Raw genomic sequence first — 17,976 nt, 5'->3', positions numbered from 1 at the left:
CTAATCTTAAACCTCATTTTCCAGTCTCAGATGAGCTAAGAAGAAAGCAAACAATTTTAAAGACCTACTTTCTTCCATTATCATTTGTTAAATCTGAATTCAGAAAGGTGTTAAGAGTAAGCTAAATAACATTTCAGAAACTATTTTGGAAATAGGCGATTAAAAAAAATTAAAGTACCACCCTGAGAGGTAAAAAGAGTAAAAGCTAAATTCCCAGTTTTGGTATTTTCCACAGACTATAAATTTATTACTATTACTACTATCATAGTAATTCTTTGCTATAGTATGGTCTAGAGATGTTCTATAAACCTATAAAAAGAAAATTACTTCTTTTGGTATGAAGGCAGAAAGTTGGGTACACTCTGATGGCAAGGAAATCTTAGAAAGTTTCAACATAAACTTGGTGTTTCACTAGCTCGAGGAACAAAGAAACAGAAGCAACCCCCAAGTAACACCTGTGCTTTATTTACTTGAGGAAATGACACTCAAGAGTTCTTCAATAAAACAATTCATTCCTTTGTAAATAACTATTAAAGAGAGAGAGAGAGAGAGAAAGATTGAATTCTATATAAAAAAGGATTTGAAGGAAAAAAATCTTCCAAGTGTGCATAACTAGGTTCTGTTATGGCTGAAAGCCTCCTGAGAGATCCTTTCTTTTTACATTTCTGTGTAACTCTCATCAGGACCAAACCTATCTTATTCAGCAAAGAATCCCTGTATCTAGCTGCCAAAAATAAAATTCAATAAACTGCTAAAACAATGAAATGCTTTCCCTCTGGTTTAAGCCTCACTCAGACTAACATAACAGCCTATTAACTGGATCTTTTATCACTGGTCTTGGTTTTCTCTATTACATCCTCCATACAAACATCTAAATTTTGTTTCTAAGAGCCCAGAAAAGAGCTCATTTTGCAGCTTAAAACTAGCCATAATGGTGGATTAAAAAAAAAAAAAATCATGTAAGGTCTTTTTGCAGTATAGGTTACAGAGTACCTTTCTGTCCTAGTATTTAAATTACACTATGCTCATATTCCCAGTTCCTCAAACATGTCATTTGCTTTAAGGAAGAAAATCTGTAATGCTAACTAACTTCACTCTTATCAGTAACTGGACCCAATTTGAACAACTCCTCTTTTGAAAAAAACCTTCTGTAAATTTTCATCCCCCTCCTCTCTAATACATGGAATAGAACACCAGCACTAGGGGAGAAAAGGGAGGTTCACGGGCACCTTTTATTGATTATTCTGCTTGAAAACACAATGGAGATTTCTTGGGAGTTTAACAATGTACCGTCACCTGAGAAACTGAGGTATACGAAACCAAGGGCTGAATGGCAGCCCATTGCATCCATAATCAAACACATCATGGAAATGGGAAGAAGTCACTTAACCATCTTGGGGAAGAAAGAAAAGAATACTAGCCTAACACAGAGAAAACCATCAAAATACTACCATTTTACCTGCCCCCCAATCTCAAAATTGTGACTCACTGCATAAGCTATTTGAATACATGAAAAGGTCTTAGAATAAGTCCATTTAAAGGCATTGTTTTAAGTCCAGGCAAGGTGGCCCACGCCTGTGATCCAGTACTTTGGGAGGCCAAGGCAGGTGGGTCACCTGTCAGCAGTTCCAGACCAGCCTGACCAACATGAAGAAAACCTTTCTCTACTAAAAACACAAAGTTAGCCGGACGTGGTGGTGCATCCCTGTAATCCCAGCTACTCAGGAGGCTGAGGCAGGAGAATCGCTTGAACCCAGGAGGCGGAGGTTGTGGTGAGCCAAGATCGCGCCATTGCACTCCAGCCTGGGCAGCAAGAGCGAAACTCCATCTCAAAAATAAATAAATAAATGTTAGTAAATTGAAAATCGCTCCTGTAAGTGATGTCATATACACGCTTGTCACTGAATGTCATCTTCAGGCTGGGCACAGTAGTTTAAGCCTATAATCCTAGCACATTGGGAGGATCGCTTGAGGCCAGGAATTTAAAACCAACCTGGGCAACACAAAAAGACTATATCTACAAAAAACTTTTAAAAATTAGCCAGGTGCACTGACATGCGCCTGGAGTTCCACTTAGGAAGCTGGGGCAGCAGGATCCCTTGAGCCCAAGAGATAAAGGGGCTACACTGAGCTATAATCATACCACTGCTCTCCAGCCTAGGTGACAACAGTGAGACGGTGTCTCCAAAAAAATAAAAAATAAAAAAACAAAACAAAACAAATGCCATCTTTATAGTGATAACCCACAAACCATTTTTCTAGATTATACTCTTTCTCTGAGTTTCAAACTTATGTATCCAAATGATTACTTGACATCTCCACTTGATGTCCTTCATTCATCCATCTATCCTCCATCTCAAATGGAATCCGCGCTGTTGCTCAAGACAGAAACCCAATGCCATTTCTGTCTTCCTTCTCTTCATTCCCTACTCCTAAAACCCAAACCACCACCAAGTGTTGTTGTTTTGACTTGTCTGTTTATTTCCACTGCTGCCATCCTATGCCAGGGCACTATCAACTCCTTCCTGGACTAGTATATCAGATGCTTTACTGAATTTGTTACTTTTGCCAAAGAAACTTAATAGGTATAAAACAAAAATCAGAATATGTGTTTATCCACTGTTTAAAATCTTTTAATGACATCCACTTTGAGTAAAATGGAAATGACTCACAATGATCCAAAAGGTTTACATTATTTCGCTCTGCCTAACCTTTCCAATTTCATTGCCCTCATTCTACTCTCCCATCCTCCTCCACATTCTCCTTCCTAGCTCTCTAACAATTCCTGAACCTGCCTAACTTCTTATATCAAGCATTTCTCCAGGAACCTTTTCTCCAGATTACTCTATCCAGACCATTTCTCATCTTTTTAACTGGCTTTTCATCCTTCTAGCTCAGATTATATAAAGCCTCCTACAGAGAGCCCTTTCAAGATAAAAGTATTGATTAAAACAGTATATCTGGATCATGTTAAGTAAATAGTTAATGAATATATAAATGGGTTCCTAATTTTGTTTTTTTTTTTTTTTTTTTTTTTTTTTTTGAGACGGAGTTTCGCTCTGTCGCCCAGGTTGGAGTGCAGTGGTGCAATCTCAGCTCACTGCAACCTCCGCCTCCTGGGTTCAAGCGATTCTCCGGTCTCACCCTCCCGAGTAGCTGGGATTACAGGTGCACGCCACCATGCCTGGGTAACTTTTGTATTTTTAGTAGAGATGGAGTTTTACCATGTTAGTCAGGCTGGTCTCAAACTCCTGACCTCGTGATCCGCCTGCCTCAGCCTCCCAAAATGCTGGGATTACAGGCGTGAGCCACTGGGCCAGGCCCAATTTTACTACTCTTAAAAGATTACCAAAGGCTGGGCATGGTGGCTCACGCCTGTAATCCCAGCCCTTTGGGAGGCCGAGGCGGGCAGATAACTTAAGGTCAAGTGTTCGAAACCAGCCTGGCCCATATGGTGAAACCCCCGTCTCTACTAAAAATACAAAAATTAGCTGGGCATGGTGGTGGATGCCTATAAACTCACTACTTGGGGGGCTGAGGCAGGAGAATTGCTTGAACCCAGGGGGTGGAGGTTGCAGTGAGCCGAGATCATGCCACTGCACTCCAGCCTAGGAAAGAGAGTAAGACTTCGTATCCAAAACAAAACAAAACAGAGAAAATTATAATTTTATTTTATAATCTATAGTTTTATTCAAGTTACTATATCCTCTCAACAGAAAGACAAAACAAGATTTGTGAAAATCAAACATAGTCACCTCACTATCATCCACTGCCACTTTTCCTGAGGGTGGTTTAAATGATGCAAGCATCTCTAATAAATCAAAAAGAGTAGTTAAATGAGGTTCTTGTAAAAGCAAAAGCATTGGAATGTTGTCCTTCTGAGGGGGTGGGAGGCAAGATGCTGGCAGCTGAACACCTTCCCCTTTCCGTTCTCTCCTTGGTGCACCCAAAGATACAAATACCATCTATTAAAAAAAAAAAAAAAAACAAAACAGGAAAAAACAAAAAATTTATGCATATCAAGTTTTTTGGTTTAATAGAACAAATCTGAAGCATAAAATAACTTCACTTAGAATTTTAATATAACAAAGCAATAAGAGCTGTTTTTAAATTAGACCTGTGACTGTTCAACTGATGACTATAAACAGATCATTAAAACTCAAACCACATTTTATATATGTACCTGCATATCCTTAAAACCAAGCTCATGAAGTGCTTTTTCATCATAATCTGTTGTCAACTCATGTCCAGATGAAATCATCCTGACAGGTCCCATGAGGCCTCCTTAAAAACAGCAGAATATGGAAATAATTTGTTTTACAGAATTAATTTATTTGCTGACAAAAAGATATAGTTGTAGCAATTAAGCACCCTACATGCAAAACTTAAATATAATTCCAACCCTCCAGATTTTAGGTAAAGACAGTAAATTCAATAGATTGAGAATAGTTATTTTTAGAATGCATGAAGTCCTTTTTGCTGCCTACATCTTCAACTTCATTTCCCACCATCTTCCCTACCTCACTAGGTTCAGCCAACTGGCCTCCTTGACCTTTCTTGAAAATACCAAGTATGTTCCCATCTCAAGGACTAAGATTCCTCTCCAGAAATTCAAGATACTTATTCTCTCACCTCTTTCAAGCCTCTCATCCAATGGGAGCTTTCTCCTTATTACCCAATCTAAAAGCCTCATTTCATCATTAACCCTTTACTCTGCTTTATCTTTCTTTAAAGCACTTATTAATATCTCATATTTATGATCTGGGAAGGGAAGCGAGGGTGGGGAGAAGGAACAGAAGGAAGTAACGAAAAAAGGGAAGGAGAAAGGAAAAATGGAAGGAAAAAGGAAAGAAAAACAGAAACGAAATGAAGAAAGATAAATTCCCAGTTCCACAGGGGCAGAGATGTTTTATTCACACATGCATTCTAGGCACTAAAAAGGAATAGACATTCAAATTAAGTATTGCATAATGCACAATGTTTAAGGGGAAAAAAAGATTAGAGCTGAAAAATTAAGAAAAATTTTATGTTTGATGAAAAATTTAAACTTTAAAAATATTGCTAAGCTTCATTCACTTGATGTAGAAAAACTTCAATGAACAGACACTGAACAATTGCTTTCAAGAAAAATGAATGGGGTAAGGCTATTCTTTTCATAATGACACATAACATTTTAAAATTACCTTTCCCTCCACATGAATAAAGAAGGTCTGTGGGAAAATATTTCAAACACAGAAAAGGAACAGGTTTTTCTCCCAAGAAGAGTCATTTTGGCAACCTGTCTTAAGCACAATTGTTTTATAACTAAATTGCTAATCACTGTGCAGCTAAATCTATGATTCTTTCCCTTCTCATTATTTCTAGCCCTCAATCCTGGCCCTCAAAATGGTCTGACAAATATTCAATCCTATTTTCTTCTAAATTTTCCTACCATTTATTTTGTTAATAGGAATATGACTTTTTAAACATATCCTAAATATTAGAAAAAGAGGGGGTTATTTCCCCAAACAAGTCATAGATGACTAATTTTCAGTATTCATTCTGTATTATTTAACTAACAATTCCCACACCAAAATCATATTATGCTTTAAATGTTTATATAGCTAGTATAGAAATTAAACTTTCTATTATCCTTTTGGGTTTTCCTCCCAGAGCTTTTTTGTAAAGTACCAATTTACTGACCTCCCAGAGCTTCTAATATTGCTTACTCGTACAGGTAACTTCACAGTAGTTTCATCAAATTTTAAACAAAAATCACACTGGGATTTTAGATATAACATTAAAAAAAATAATAAATTGCCAGGTGCAGTGGCTCAAGCCTGTAATCCCAGCACTTTGGGAGGCCGAGGCGGGTGGATCACGAGGTCAAGAGATCAAGACCATCCTGGTCAACATGGTGAAACCCCGTCTCTACTAAAACTACAAAAAATTAGCTGGGCGTGGTGGCGCGTGCCTGAAATCCCAGTTACTCAGGAGGCTGAGGCAGGAGAATTGCCTAAACCCAGGAGGCGGAGGTTGCGGTGAGCCGAGATCGCGCCATTGCACTCCAGCCTGGGTAACATGAGTGAAACTCCGTCTCAAAAAAAAAAATAATAATAATAATAATAATAAATTTACTTAACATCTTCACAATACTTAGTATGCACACATGCTATTTCAATTTACTCAGCTGTCCACTTATCTCAAAAAGTTTTATTCTCACATTTTACAAAGACCTCCTCACATCTTTTTTTGGAGACAGAGTCTCACTCTGCCACCCAGGCTAGAGTGCAGTGGCACAATCTCAGCTCACTGCAACCTCAGCCTCCCGGTTTCAAGCTAATCTTGTGCCTCAGACTCCCGAATAGCTAGGACTATTATGCCCAAGTAATTTTTGTATTTTTAGTAGAGACGGGTTTCATTACGTTGGCTAGGCTGGTCTCAAACTCTTGATCTCAAGTGATCAACCTGCCTCGGTCCCCGCAAAGCGCTGGGATTACAGGCATGAGCCACCACGCACAGCCAGATTATCGCCAACATTTTAAAATTGCTATTGCATACTTGATTTCTTCAGTGTCCTATCATCATGTTGCTCACAAATTATAATTGAATAACAGCTATACTATTTCATAGCATATTTTATTTTATTCAACTCATTTTGTATTATACAAAATGAGAAGAAAAATAAATGCTTACAAAGCAGTATGCTCATTAAGAAAAGCTTTGGCTACTGGATGGATAGAAATTCTGTATTAAACTTTTAATACTTGGTAGTTTTGTTTTTTGAGACAGTCTCACTCTGTCACCCAGGCTGGAGTGCAGTGGCATGGTATTGGCTCACTGCAACCTCTGCCTCCCTGGCTTAAGCGATTCTCGTGCCTCAACCTCCCGAGTAGCTGGGATTACAGGTGCACACCACCAAGCCCAGATAATTTTTGTATTTTTAGTAGAGACAGGGTTTTGCAGTGCTGGCAGGTTGGTCTTGAACTCCTGGCCTCAAGTGATACTCCCACCTCAGCCTCCCACAGTGCTGGGATTAGAGACGAGCACCGCGCCTGGCAATATTTTGGTAGATTTTTATTAAATGCCTATTCTATCTTGCTGAGACTATTAAATGTATTGATTATAAATCTCTGCAATATTAAAACACTCTTAGTCATGATTAACTGCTACAATAATACAGTGATTTGTGCCTTAATTTGTTGGATACTCTAATTAAGCATGCATAAATTTGTTCCAAAAGAGAACTGCAATTGCTAGGGTTTTATTTAGGATAATGGCCCGTATGTGATGCGAGACAGGCTTATATTCTGTGCGTTAATGACAAGTGTTATGGTCTGAATATATGTTTTCCCCAAATTCATATGGTGCATCCTAATTTCCAAGGCAATGATATTTGGAGGTAGGGCCTTTTGGAGGTTATTAGGTATTAGGCAGAGCCCTCCAACAATGGGAGTGGCGTCTCTACGAAAGAGGCCCAAAGGAGCTTGCTTGGGCCTTCTACTTTGTGAAGACACAGCAATAAAGCACCATCTCACCATCTATGAGAAAGCTGTCACTAGACACCTGAATCTGCTGACACCTTGATCTTGGAATTCCCAGGTTCCAGACCATGAGAAATAAATTTCTTTTATTTGTAAGCTACCCCGTTTATGGTATTTTGATATAGCAGGCTGGATGGACAATGACAACACATTAATGTTGCTTCTTATGGCTGAACTAGATTTTATGATACATTGAACTGCTTTCTATCTTTTACTACCTTTGGGAAGATCTTTTTAACATAAGAAATGCTTATTCCTTATCAGTTCTTAGAATTTCTACCTTTAAAAAATTAAAATATTAATGAATGTTTCAAGACAAAACAAAACCTTAAAGACTCTTGATTTGATTGAATACTGAACACACATGTAATTTTTCCCCTTTACAACTCAAATAAAATACATTTTAACAATTTTACAGACACAGGCCAGGTGTGGTGGCTCACACCTGCAATCCCAGCACTTTAGGAGGCCGAAGAGGGCAGATCACGAGGTCAGGAGTTCGAGACCAATCTGGCCTGGTGAAATCCTGTCTCTACTCAAAATACAAAAATTACCTGGGCGTGGTGGCATGTACCTGTAGTCTCAGCTACTCAGGAGGCTGAGGCAGAAGAATTGCTTGTCAAAACCCAGGACACAGAGGCTGCAGTGAGCCAAGATCATGCCACTGTACTCCAGCCTGGGCGACACAGCGTCTTTAAAAAAAAAAAAAAAAAAAAAAAAAAAAAAAATTCACAGACATTAACTGACAAGAAAAAAAAAAGAGATCAAAGTTTACAAGATGATCACCAAATGAATTTGTGATGAACAGCAAGCCCCAAAAAACATAAATTGCAAAATGATCTAGCATAAGAGTAAGATCAAAATCTAACCCTCACACATACAAAAGGAAGAAAGAAAAGAAACAGTGCCTCAGAAATCTGCAACACCTTACCAACAGCCTAGAAACAGAAAATAAACGGGTAAGGAGAAAAGAAAAAGAGAAAAAATGAAGCAACATATAATTGCTACCTTTTCTGAGTTTGATAAAAGTTATAAACTCATAGATCTAAGAGGTAAACTAAGCCCAGATCTCAAACATAAAGAAAGGCATATTCACAATCAAAATGCTGAAAAATCAATGTTAAAGAAACATCTTTAAAGCCAACCATAGGAAAAAAAACAAAAAGACACAGGAGGTAAAGGACAAAAGGAAAACCACTGAATCAGGTCACAAACTTTACAAGCCAAATAGCAAACAACAATTCTAAAGAACTGAAAGAGGAAAAAATCCTCATGTCCAGTGAATTTGATGTCCAGTGAAAATATCCATCAACTATGAAGGCAAAATAAACATTTTTAAATAAACTTTTTTCTAGACAAAAAACAGCTTGAGAAAATTTGTCACCAGAAGACCTAGAGTACAAAGCTTTAAAGGAAGTTTACTAGAATGAAGGGGGAAAGGTCAGGTACAGTGGGTCACGCCTGTAAATCTAGCACTCTGGTAGGCCAAGGTGGGAGGACTGCTTGGGCCCAGGAGTTTGAGACTAGCCTGGGCATCATGGTAAAACCGTGTCTCTACAGAAAATACAAAAATCAGCTGGGCATGGTGGCTGGCACCTGTACTCCCTGCTACTCAGGAAACTGAGGTGGGAGAATCACCTGAGCATGGGAGGTTGAGGCTGTGGTGAACCATGATCATCCCACTTCACTCCAGCCTGGGTAACAAAGTGAGACCCTGTCTCAAAAAATAAATAAAATAAAATAACAAAAAGAAAGCTGGAAAAGAAACCAAATAGAAACTAAGATCTATGCACAGGAATGAAAAGTATCAGAAGTGCTAAATATGTGCTAAAAAAGAAAGGAGATGGGACAAATAGAAAATTAAAGAATTACATTAAATGTAAATAATCTAAACAGTAGAGACAGTATCAGAATAAACAAAAAAGCAAAATTAAACAATTAAGAAAAAATGCTAATCTCAAAAAGATATTTCAACTATAAAAACAGGCTTTTTTTTTTTTCCAGAGAAAAAAGAGCCCTTATATATTAAAAGAATGACAAAAATGAAATCAGTAGAAGGACTGCAAAATAAAGCTGATAACATCTCTCAGGAACTTGAGTTACGACTTACAAAAAAGAAACACAAAAAAGATAAATTAGAAAGAGTCCAAGAGATGAAACATCTAGATAATGGATATGCTCTATAAAGAGAGAAAATGATAAAATAGAAGACAAGAAATCTATGAACCATTTCAGGAAAATTTCTCCAAACTGAGTAATATAACCTGCCAAACTGAAAGGGCCCAATGCTAAATAGCTAAATATGTAAATACTGAAGCATCCATCACAATCATTGGAAACAGACCTATACTCAGGCCCAGAACACTAAGAAAAAGGTGCAGACTGATTATCTCTGTAAGTAAAAATACTACATGTTAACTGGGCACAGTGGCTCAGGCCTGTAATCCCAGCACTTTCAGAGGCCACAGCAGGCAGATGGCTTGCGCTCAGGAGTTCAGGACCAACCTAGGCAACATAGCGAAACCCTCTTTCTACAGAAAATACAAAAAATTAGCCAGGAATAATGGTGTCCGCCTATAGCCCCAGCTACTCAGGATGCTCAGGTAGGAGCATCACTTCAATCTGGAGGTTTCAGTGAACCAAGATCGTACCACTACACTCCAGCCTGTGTGACAAGGGAAGGCTGTCAAAACAAACAAACAAACAAACAAACAACTACATGTAAAAAATATCAGAATTCAGAATGGCTTCAGAATTCAACAGCAATAATGAAATCAAGAAACAATGGAGAAGTTCCTCTAAAATTCTGCACGAAAACAATTTCCTACTTAGAATTCTATACCCAGCTAATTTATCATTTGGGTATGAAAATATGAGATACCTATTTTTAATGATGCAAGGAATCAAAAACCCCTGTTAATCATCTCACAAGAAACCACTGAACACAACACTTCACTGTATTCCAGAAAGACACACACAAAGACAACCAATAATGAGAATGGTATGGATAATGGAAACAGAACATCCAACACAGGAGAGGAGAATTACTAGACGGATGACAGAGATATCACACAATCCCTGCTGTGCCCCAAATATGGAGGACAATTAGTAAGATCAGTGTGACCTTAGAGAAATGCTTTATTGAGGGTTATCATGACTCAGACCACTGCTGCCATTGTATTATCTTCTCTATGTTACAAAAGAATGGACAATGAACTTGGCCCAGTTCTTATCTGTAGTTGGACTGTCTTCACAAAGTGCTAGCGAGGTTCCTGCTCTCACCTCCATGTCCTACTGCTTGAATCAGCAGAGGACATTTATTTCATCCTACAGAAGAAATTCTGCCTTGACCTACTCCTTAGAGTTATGGTAGATCATGAAGAGCTTAGAAAAAGAAAATAAAATACAAATTCAATGAAGATATTTCTGTTGGATATTCCATTATTTTTATCAACATTATAGCACTAGGATATGTCTTAACTGTGCTGAGACCTATACTTGAGAACTTCCCTACTGATATCCCCAAATTAGGTTATATAGATTTGTAGGGAAGATTTATAGCTTGTCATCTTCTGCAATCCTTTATCTAATAATAGACATATGTTCCTTTTTCTTAATCCACTATGTTTGTGGTTGCTAACCTGTTTCACAAAACTAAAATGGAACACATACATGGAGGTAAAACTATATAGAACAATAACAACGTTAAGAAATTCAAAAATCGCCGGGCGCGGTGGCTCAAGCCTGTAATCCCAGCACTTTGGGAGGCCGAGGCGGGTGGATCACGAGGTCAAGAGATCAAGACCATCCTGGTCGACATGGTGAAACTCCGTCTCTACTAAAAATACAAAACATAGCTGGGCATGGTGGCGCGTGCCTGTAATCCCAGCTACTCAGGAGGCTGAGGCAGGAGAATTGCCTGAACCCAGGAGGCAGAGGTTGCGGTGAGCCGAGTCCGCCCCATTGACCCCCGCCCTGGGTAACAAGGGGAAAACCCCGTCTCAAAAAAAAAAAAAAAAAAGAAATTCAAAAATCAAGACAGTGTTAAGGGGAAGTGGGAATGATGTTATTGGGTAGGGACACAATAGTAGCTTCTACTAATATTCTAGTTCCTAATCTGGATGGTAGGTACATGGGTTTTTCACTTCAGTATTTTCATACATTCTACATACAATACATTTCAACCTAACGAAATCAGATACCTTTGTATCCAGAAATTCCATAATGAGGTATTTATCCAATATACATGAAATAATATAGACAAAGATATTCTGTCACATTGTTTGCAATAGCAAAAGAATGAAAATGTCCATTAATAGAGAAAAGGCAAAATAAATCAAGTTATTACTATATAGTGACCTATGCAGATCTCAAGAATGAGGTAGCTTACTACATGAATTAATACAAAATGTTTTCTAAGATAATGATATGCCTTACAAGCAAAGAGTAGAACAGTAAAGATGGAATTCTACCATTTGTATTTTAAATATATATGTATATTAACAGTTTTACATTTTATCTTGATATCTCTGGAAAGAGATATCAGAAACCGTTTAACACCATGTGCCTCAGGAAAAGGGAAACTGGGTGGTTCACAGATGGGGCTAGGAGGTCAACTTTTCCACATTATTTTGTATCAAAAATACTAGTTATTTGATACTTTAAAAAAACTATGATCTGATACACTTCACAAGATACATATGATTCACCTTAAGCATGCTGTCATTAATCTTTGGCTCCTTACTAAAACATGCCTAAAAATTATCACCCTCCTCACATGGGCAGATTAAGAAGGTTCTAAGAAGCAGCTTTTAAACCTAAGCATTTTTTCTAAATATGTATTCACGCCTGTTATTTCAAACCTTTAATTTTAAGTAAAAAGCAACAACTTTCATCATGTTTCTTTCAGAGTGTTTCTTTGATTAGCTCATATTCAATGTGCCATGGATCGACACTAAAAATTCACTAGCAGTAACTAACAGTAATGAAGGAATCACATATATATACATATATATATGAGGCCTACATGAAAAATTTCCTAAGATACTTTTGGTAGGCAAGGAGAGATGCACAGGCGGAACATGAAGGTATGTTATTTTTATATACTTAGAAAAATGAAAATGAAATATATGAAAACAGCCAAAAAAAAAAAAAAACCAAACACACACACACATACAAAAAAACCCCGCTATTGGTATGACTCTTAGCGGTGGATCACTCGGCTCAAGGAAAAAAAAAAAAAAACCACTATTGGGTTAAAGTGAATCAGTATACAAGAAACTTAAATTTATCAATAATCCCCACACTGCTTATGAAATAAACTTCAAGTTTTTTATGGTCCAATCAAAAGTCTAAAATAGAATTTTCTAAGAAACGAATGAAGACTTCTTTGCATATAACATCCGAAGCAATTCTTAGCAGCTTCTTACCTAAGAATCAATGGTATCAAAGGGAGGGGAGGGTAAAGGGAGCCATGAATATGGATGGTGGACGTTCAAAGTAAAGGTTCAAAGTTGCTGCTATGGTTTGAATTTTTCTCTCTCTGAAAATTCATGTTGAACATTAATCTCCAATTCAACAGATTTTAGACATGGGGCCTTTGGAGAGGCCATGAATGAATTAATGCCATTATAAAAGGGTTTGATGGAGGGAGTCTGTTCCTTTTTTACCCTTCCACCCTCTGCCTGTGAGGAGGAAGCATTCAAGAAGCCACTTTGAAAGCAAGCCCTCACCAGATGCTGGTACCTTGATCTTGGACTTCCCGTCCTAGGCTCCAAAGCTGTGAAAAATAAATTCTGTTCTTTACAGATTACCTAGTCTGTAGTATTGTTACAGCAACACAAGACAAACCAAGGCAGTTGTGATATATGATATATGACATGATATGAAGAAATAAAGAAAGAGAGAGACAGAGAGGGAAAGAGGAGAAAAAAGAGAGAGAAAGAAAAAGAAAGAAAAGGGAAAGAAAAGGAAGAAAAAGGGAAAGGGGGAAGGAACGAGAGAAGGGGGAAGGAAAGGGGAAAGGGAGAAGGGGAAGAGGAGGAAGGAAGAAGAAAAGAGAAAGAAAGAGAGAGGGCTGGGCATGGTGGCTCATGCCTGTTATCCTAGCACTCTGGGAGGCAGAGACCGGGAGATCACAAGGTCAGCAGTTCGAGACCAGCCTGGCCAACATGGTGAAACCGCATCTCTAGTAAAAATGTAAAAATTAGCTGGGCGTGTTGGAAGGCGCCTGTAATCACAGCTACTCAGGAGGCTGAGAAAAAAAAGAAAGAGAAAGAGATAGAGAAAGAAAGAAAGAGGAGAAAGAGGGTGAGACAAAGAGAGGAAGAAAGAACGGGAAAGAGAGGGAGGGATGGAGGGAGGGAGAGAGAGAGGGAGAGGGAGGAGGAGGGGGGGAGGGGGGGCAGAGGGGGGGGAGAGAGAAGGAGGGAGACAGGGAGAGAGACAGGGAGGGAGAGAGGGAGGGCATTTGAATTGAAAGGCTTACCAGGAAACTCTCCTTTTCGGTTGCTTTGCCCAAACTCCTGAAGCTGAGCTTGTTGATTTATTTGTTCTTTCTGCAAATTTTCATACCAATGAGTTACTTCAGCCCTAAGATCTGCTACCTGGTCACTAGGATACATTTCAATAGTCATCTGAAATATGAGATGCAACCAATTTAAAAATACAAAAAGAACAGATATTTGACCTGGGAAATGTTAACAACTTGGAAATTAAAACTATCTAAGTACCTTATCAGGAAGTCCAGCTGGCTGGCATACAACCCTTAGCGGCAGAGACTGTTTGTCACTCAGTGCTTTCAAATGACTGCTAATACCAGTGCCTTCAATTTGCCACTGTCTCAGATGATATGCAAACCTAAAACATGACAAAAAAACAACACATAAAAAGGATACCACTTTAAACCATTTTAATGTTACAGAAGTTTTTAACATCTTACAGACTGGAAAAGTCCAAAAGAAGTTCTAAGTTCATTCCAATTTATTCTACAGCAACAAATTTAAGTTCAGATTCATCATATTGAATCAAACCTAAACGCGTAATAACAGCTAAGAGCACCTAACAAAATAGTCACCAAGAGAAATTACTGAGGAAAAAAAAAATCTCATTAAGGCCATTTTTTTTTTTAAATGAAGAGCGTAGAAATATTAATAGACACAGAAGGAATTTGAAAAACAATCTAATCCAGTAAATGAAATAGTAAGCTGTGATTCCTACATTCAGAAGGAAAAAAGATACTAAGAAATATTTTTCGGGAACAGAAACATTCTAGTAAATATATACTAACCAGTCCAATAGAAATTGAGAGGCAATTCATGGCTGCTAAAATTATAAAGTGAATTACAAAGACTTATATTTCAAAGGAAAGAGGCACCTAGCATGATAATCACTAAACATGCGTGAATTTTCTAGCTAATTTCCAGATGTGGAAGACAGGATCCAAGGTACCTGAATTTAGTTTAAAAAAAAAAAAAAAATGTCTAAAACTAATTGGCAATTTTGGAATAGAAGGATAAAAAATGAAGGAATGAATGAACTTGTCTACTTTTCACATGATCCAATGTATGAGCCAAAGAGTAATCTTAAAACAGTTTTCTGTTACATATTCAAGACCAGGGTTTTTCCATAGTGGTACTACCGACATTTTAAGCCCAATTAATAATTTGTTATCAGAAGGCAGAGGAAGAAAGGTGATGGAGCTATATGTCATGCTCCGATATTCAGCAGGATCCCACCAGGTATCAGTAACATGCTCCCTTGCTGTGATAATCATAAGTGTCTCCGGACATTACATACTATGTCTTGGGAAACAAAAACACTTCTGGCTGAGAACCACTGTTTAAGATTATAATTTTATTTCTTTTTAAAAAGAAAACCACTTAAGACATTATTGTCTTAATATACAGAACACATAAAACAATTATATTTTCAACCTACAAATGTTAGGCAACTTTCAATTAATAATAGCACTAAGCACATCAAGAACAAAATTTGCATGAAGAATACCCAGGCAAATTTTTTTAAACTACTGCTTAGTTTTGTGACTATTCAATTTTATACATAACCTAGTTATTCTACTAGTAAAACATTTTTATATAAACATTTTAATATAAACTATTTAACATCAACATTAACTTCTGACATAAAACATGAATAAAAAGATATCAAGGACAATTTTTTTTTTCCACAACTGAATTACAACAAAATTTGTACATCGGAGAAGGAATTTTTGGACTTAATTTCATTAAACTTATCAAACCACCACTGAATCCTCAAAAAACGAATACATTTTTAAAGACTTAAGTGCTGATTTTCGACACTTAATGTTGTGCAAGGACTAAGTGTGAATCAACAGGACCTTTTTGGTTTGCTGTTTGTATATCCTATAGCACAGAAAAAATTTTGGAGGTACAGGTTTCATTAACAGTAACTATCTCCAAGAGGAAGAGAGCAATTACAGTAGACTTTCATTTTCTACATCACAGTGTGATACCTGAATTTTATAATATGTATTTGAATAAGATACAACACCACATTTGCTTTTTTAAAAATTTTATTTTTTTAAGTGATTAAAGTTATAAGGCAGTATGAAGTTTCTGTGCAACACAAAACGAGCTCCCTTTCACATTCATTAAAAACACAAGAAATTCTTCAAGTGGAATTTCCATGAATTGCAATCATAATCAAAGAATTTTGTAATGTCCAAATGTTTCAAATCATGGAAGTATGTTATTATAAGGAATGTATAAAATACCTTTATTATGCAATATTTCTTGATATTTAAAAAATGTCAATAAACTATCAATTTCAATATCAAATCAAACTAAGATCTGAAGTTGAAAAAAGTTACTAATTTTAACAATTTTTTTCAACACAGTTCTTGGTACTTTTACATTTGCTCATGATTTTTAACACACAGAATTTCTTAAAACTATCTACTCACCTTTCATTTCAGTCGTTATATTCATAAATATTAATTTGCTTTATTTCTGTATTACACAGGTTATGTCTAAAATAATTATACAGATATTCATTAACAGAATTTTTTTGGTCATGTTTCCATGGTAAATGGAAATTCAAAATTAAAATACTGTCTCCTAGTCCAGGAAGAAAAAAAAAAACAGCAAATGAAACACATGACTCAACTTGATTCAACTATGAGATTATCTGATGTTCTTGGTAAGAGTTTTAGAGACTTTTTTTAGTAGTGGTGTTTTGCATTTTTAATCAAAGTCAGTACTTTCTTAGAGATGGAATTCTGTCTAATAATTCTTATTCATGCATATCTGCTCAAACTCTAATTATTATTAAAGCTGTGCAATATTTATCAGGAACCCATACTGCCTATTTCAAAGCAAAATGGTATATATTCTTAATAAAAATTACTTCTGTTACTGACATTTCACTTTGGTAAATTACACTTTCTATGTGACCCAACAAAAACTTAGATTCACTTTTAGAATATTTCTGGAAATGCCAGGAATAAGAATGAAATTCATTCTAACAGTGTGATATTTTAAAAATTACCTTCTCCTAAATGCTTCCAGATGTGTCTTCAACATAAGGAGTCCTCTTTCTATAACCATGAGACTTGAGTGTGATTCCTGTTCAAGACTGCTAGAAGCTATCATAAGACTCTCCATGCACTTACTAATAAATTCCTGCTCCTTCTCCAAACCCGTTTTACCTGAAAGCCAAATGTTTAGATATATTAGCCTTATATTCTTATTTAGCTATATCAAAGAAAAACTATGGTTTAACAAAACACCCTCACATAAGACAGTATTTCAAATCACTTACCATTAATATAATAGGAGTTAATATACTGGATAGCTGCTCGACTGACATCACCAGATTGTGCTCTTAAAGCAATGCCCCAAAATTGGTCCATACCACAGAGCTAAGAAAGAAAAATATGATTGTCTCTAAATTCTGTTTGTCAAATGATGTAACTCATCATAAGACTTAAGTATCAAGGGTAAAAATCATACAATACCCAAGAGTTTTAATCTTATAAAGTATTAATAAGGCAAATCCTATTATTCAGTTATTAAATAAAAAAGCCTTAAAAATTTCCTCAATTAATGAAATACATCTATACTAGTTCTAATATTTATACAGCAGCAAACAATATTTACATAATGTTTAACAAGTTGTAACTACACAGTAGGAAAATTCAAGTCCTTAAAAACATACTACAAAGGAATAAAACCAACTGAAATAAAATAATGAGCACAACGCTTCAATGAATCCATCTAACTTATATTGAAAAAAACCACTGCGTTCTTGTATTCACAGAAAATTAACAAGACATGCTAATTCAAGTTTCTCAAAAAAATTTATTTTTATTTTTATTTTTGAGACAGAGACTCACTCTGCTGCCCAGGGTAGAGTACAGTGTCACAATCTCAGCTCACTGCAACCTCTGCCTCCCACTTTTCAAAGGATTCTC

At 36.6% G+C, this 17,976-nt stretch overlaps 1 protein-coding gene across 1 annotated transcript in view; it reads right to left on the bottom strand.

The window, feature by feature from the left end:
* Window positions 1-17,976, bottom strand: part of USP34 (ubiquitin specific peptidase 34) — a 220,528-nt gene that overhangs the window by 112,557 nt on the left and 89,995 nt on the right. Inside the window, 6 exon segments of the mRNA XM_032292024.1 lie at window positions 3,756-3,965; window positions 4,184-4,284; window positions 14,011-14,158; window positions 14,255-14,381; window positions 17,052-17,211; window positions 17,325-17,424. Coding sequence (XP_032147915.1) covers window positions 3,756-3,965; window positions 4,184-4,284; window positions 14,011-14,158; window positions 14,255-14,381; window positions 17,052-17,211; window positions 17,325-17,424 — 846 coding nt within the window.

This window comes from Sapajus apella, unplaced genomic scaffold (assembly GCF_009761245.1).
Source record: "Sapajus apella isolate SASKATOON/1434 unplaced genomic scaffold, GSC_monkey_1.0 scaffold26, whole genome shotgun sequence".
NCBI classification, from domain to species: domain Eukaryota; kingdom Metazoa; phylum Chordata; class Mammalia; order Primates; family Cebidae; genus Sapajus; species Sapajus apella.
Note: the sequence above shows the minus strand (reverse complement) of the source record. Positions and strands in the feature narration are given on the sequence as shown.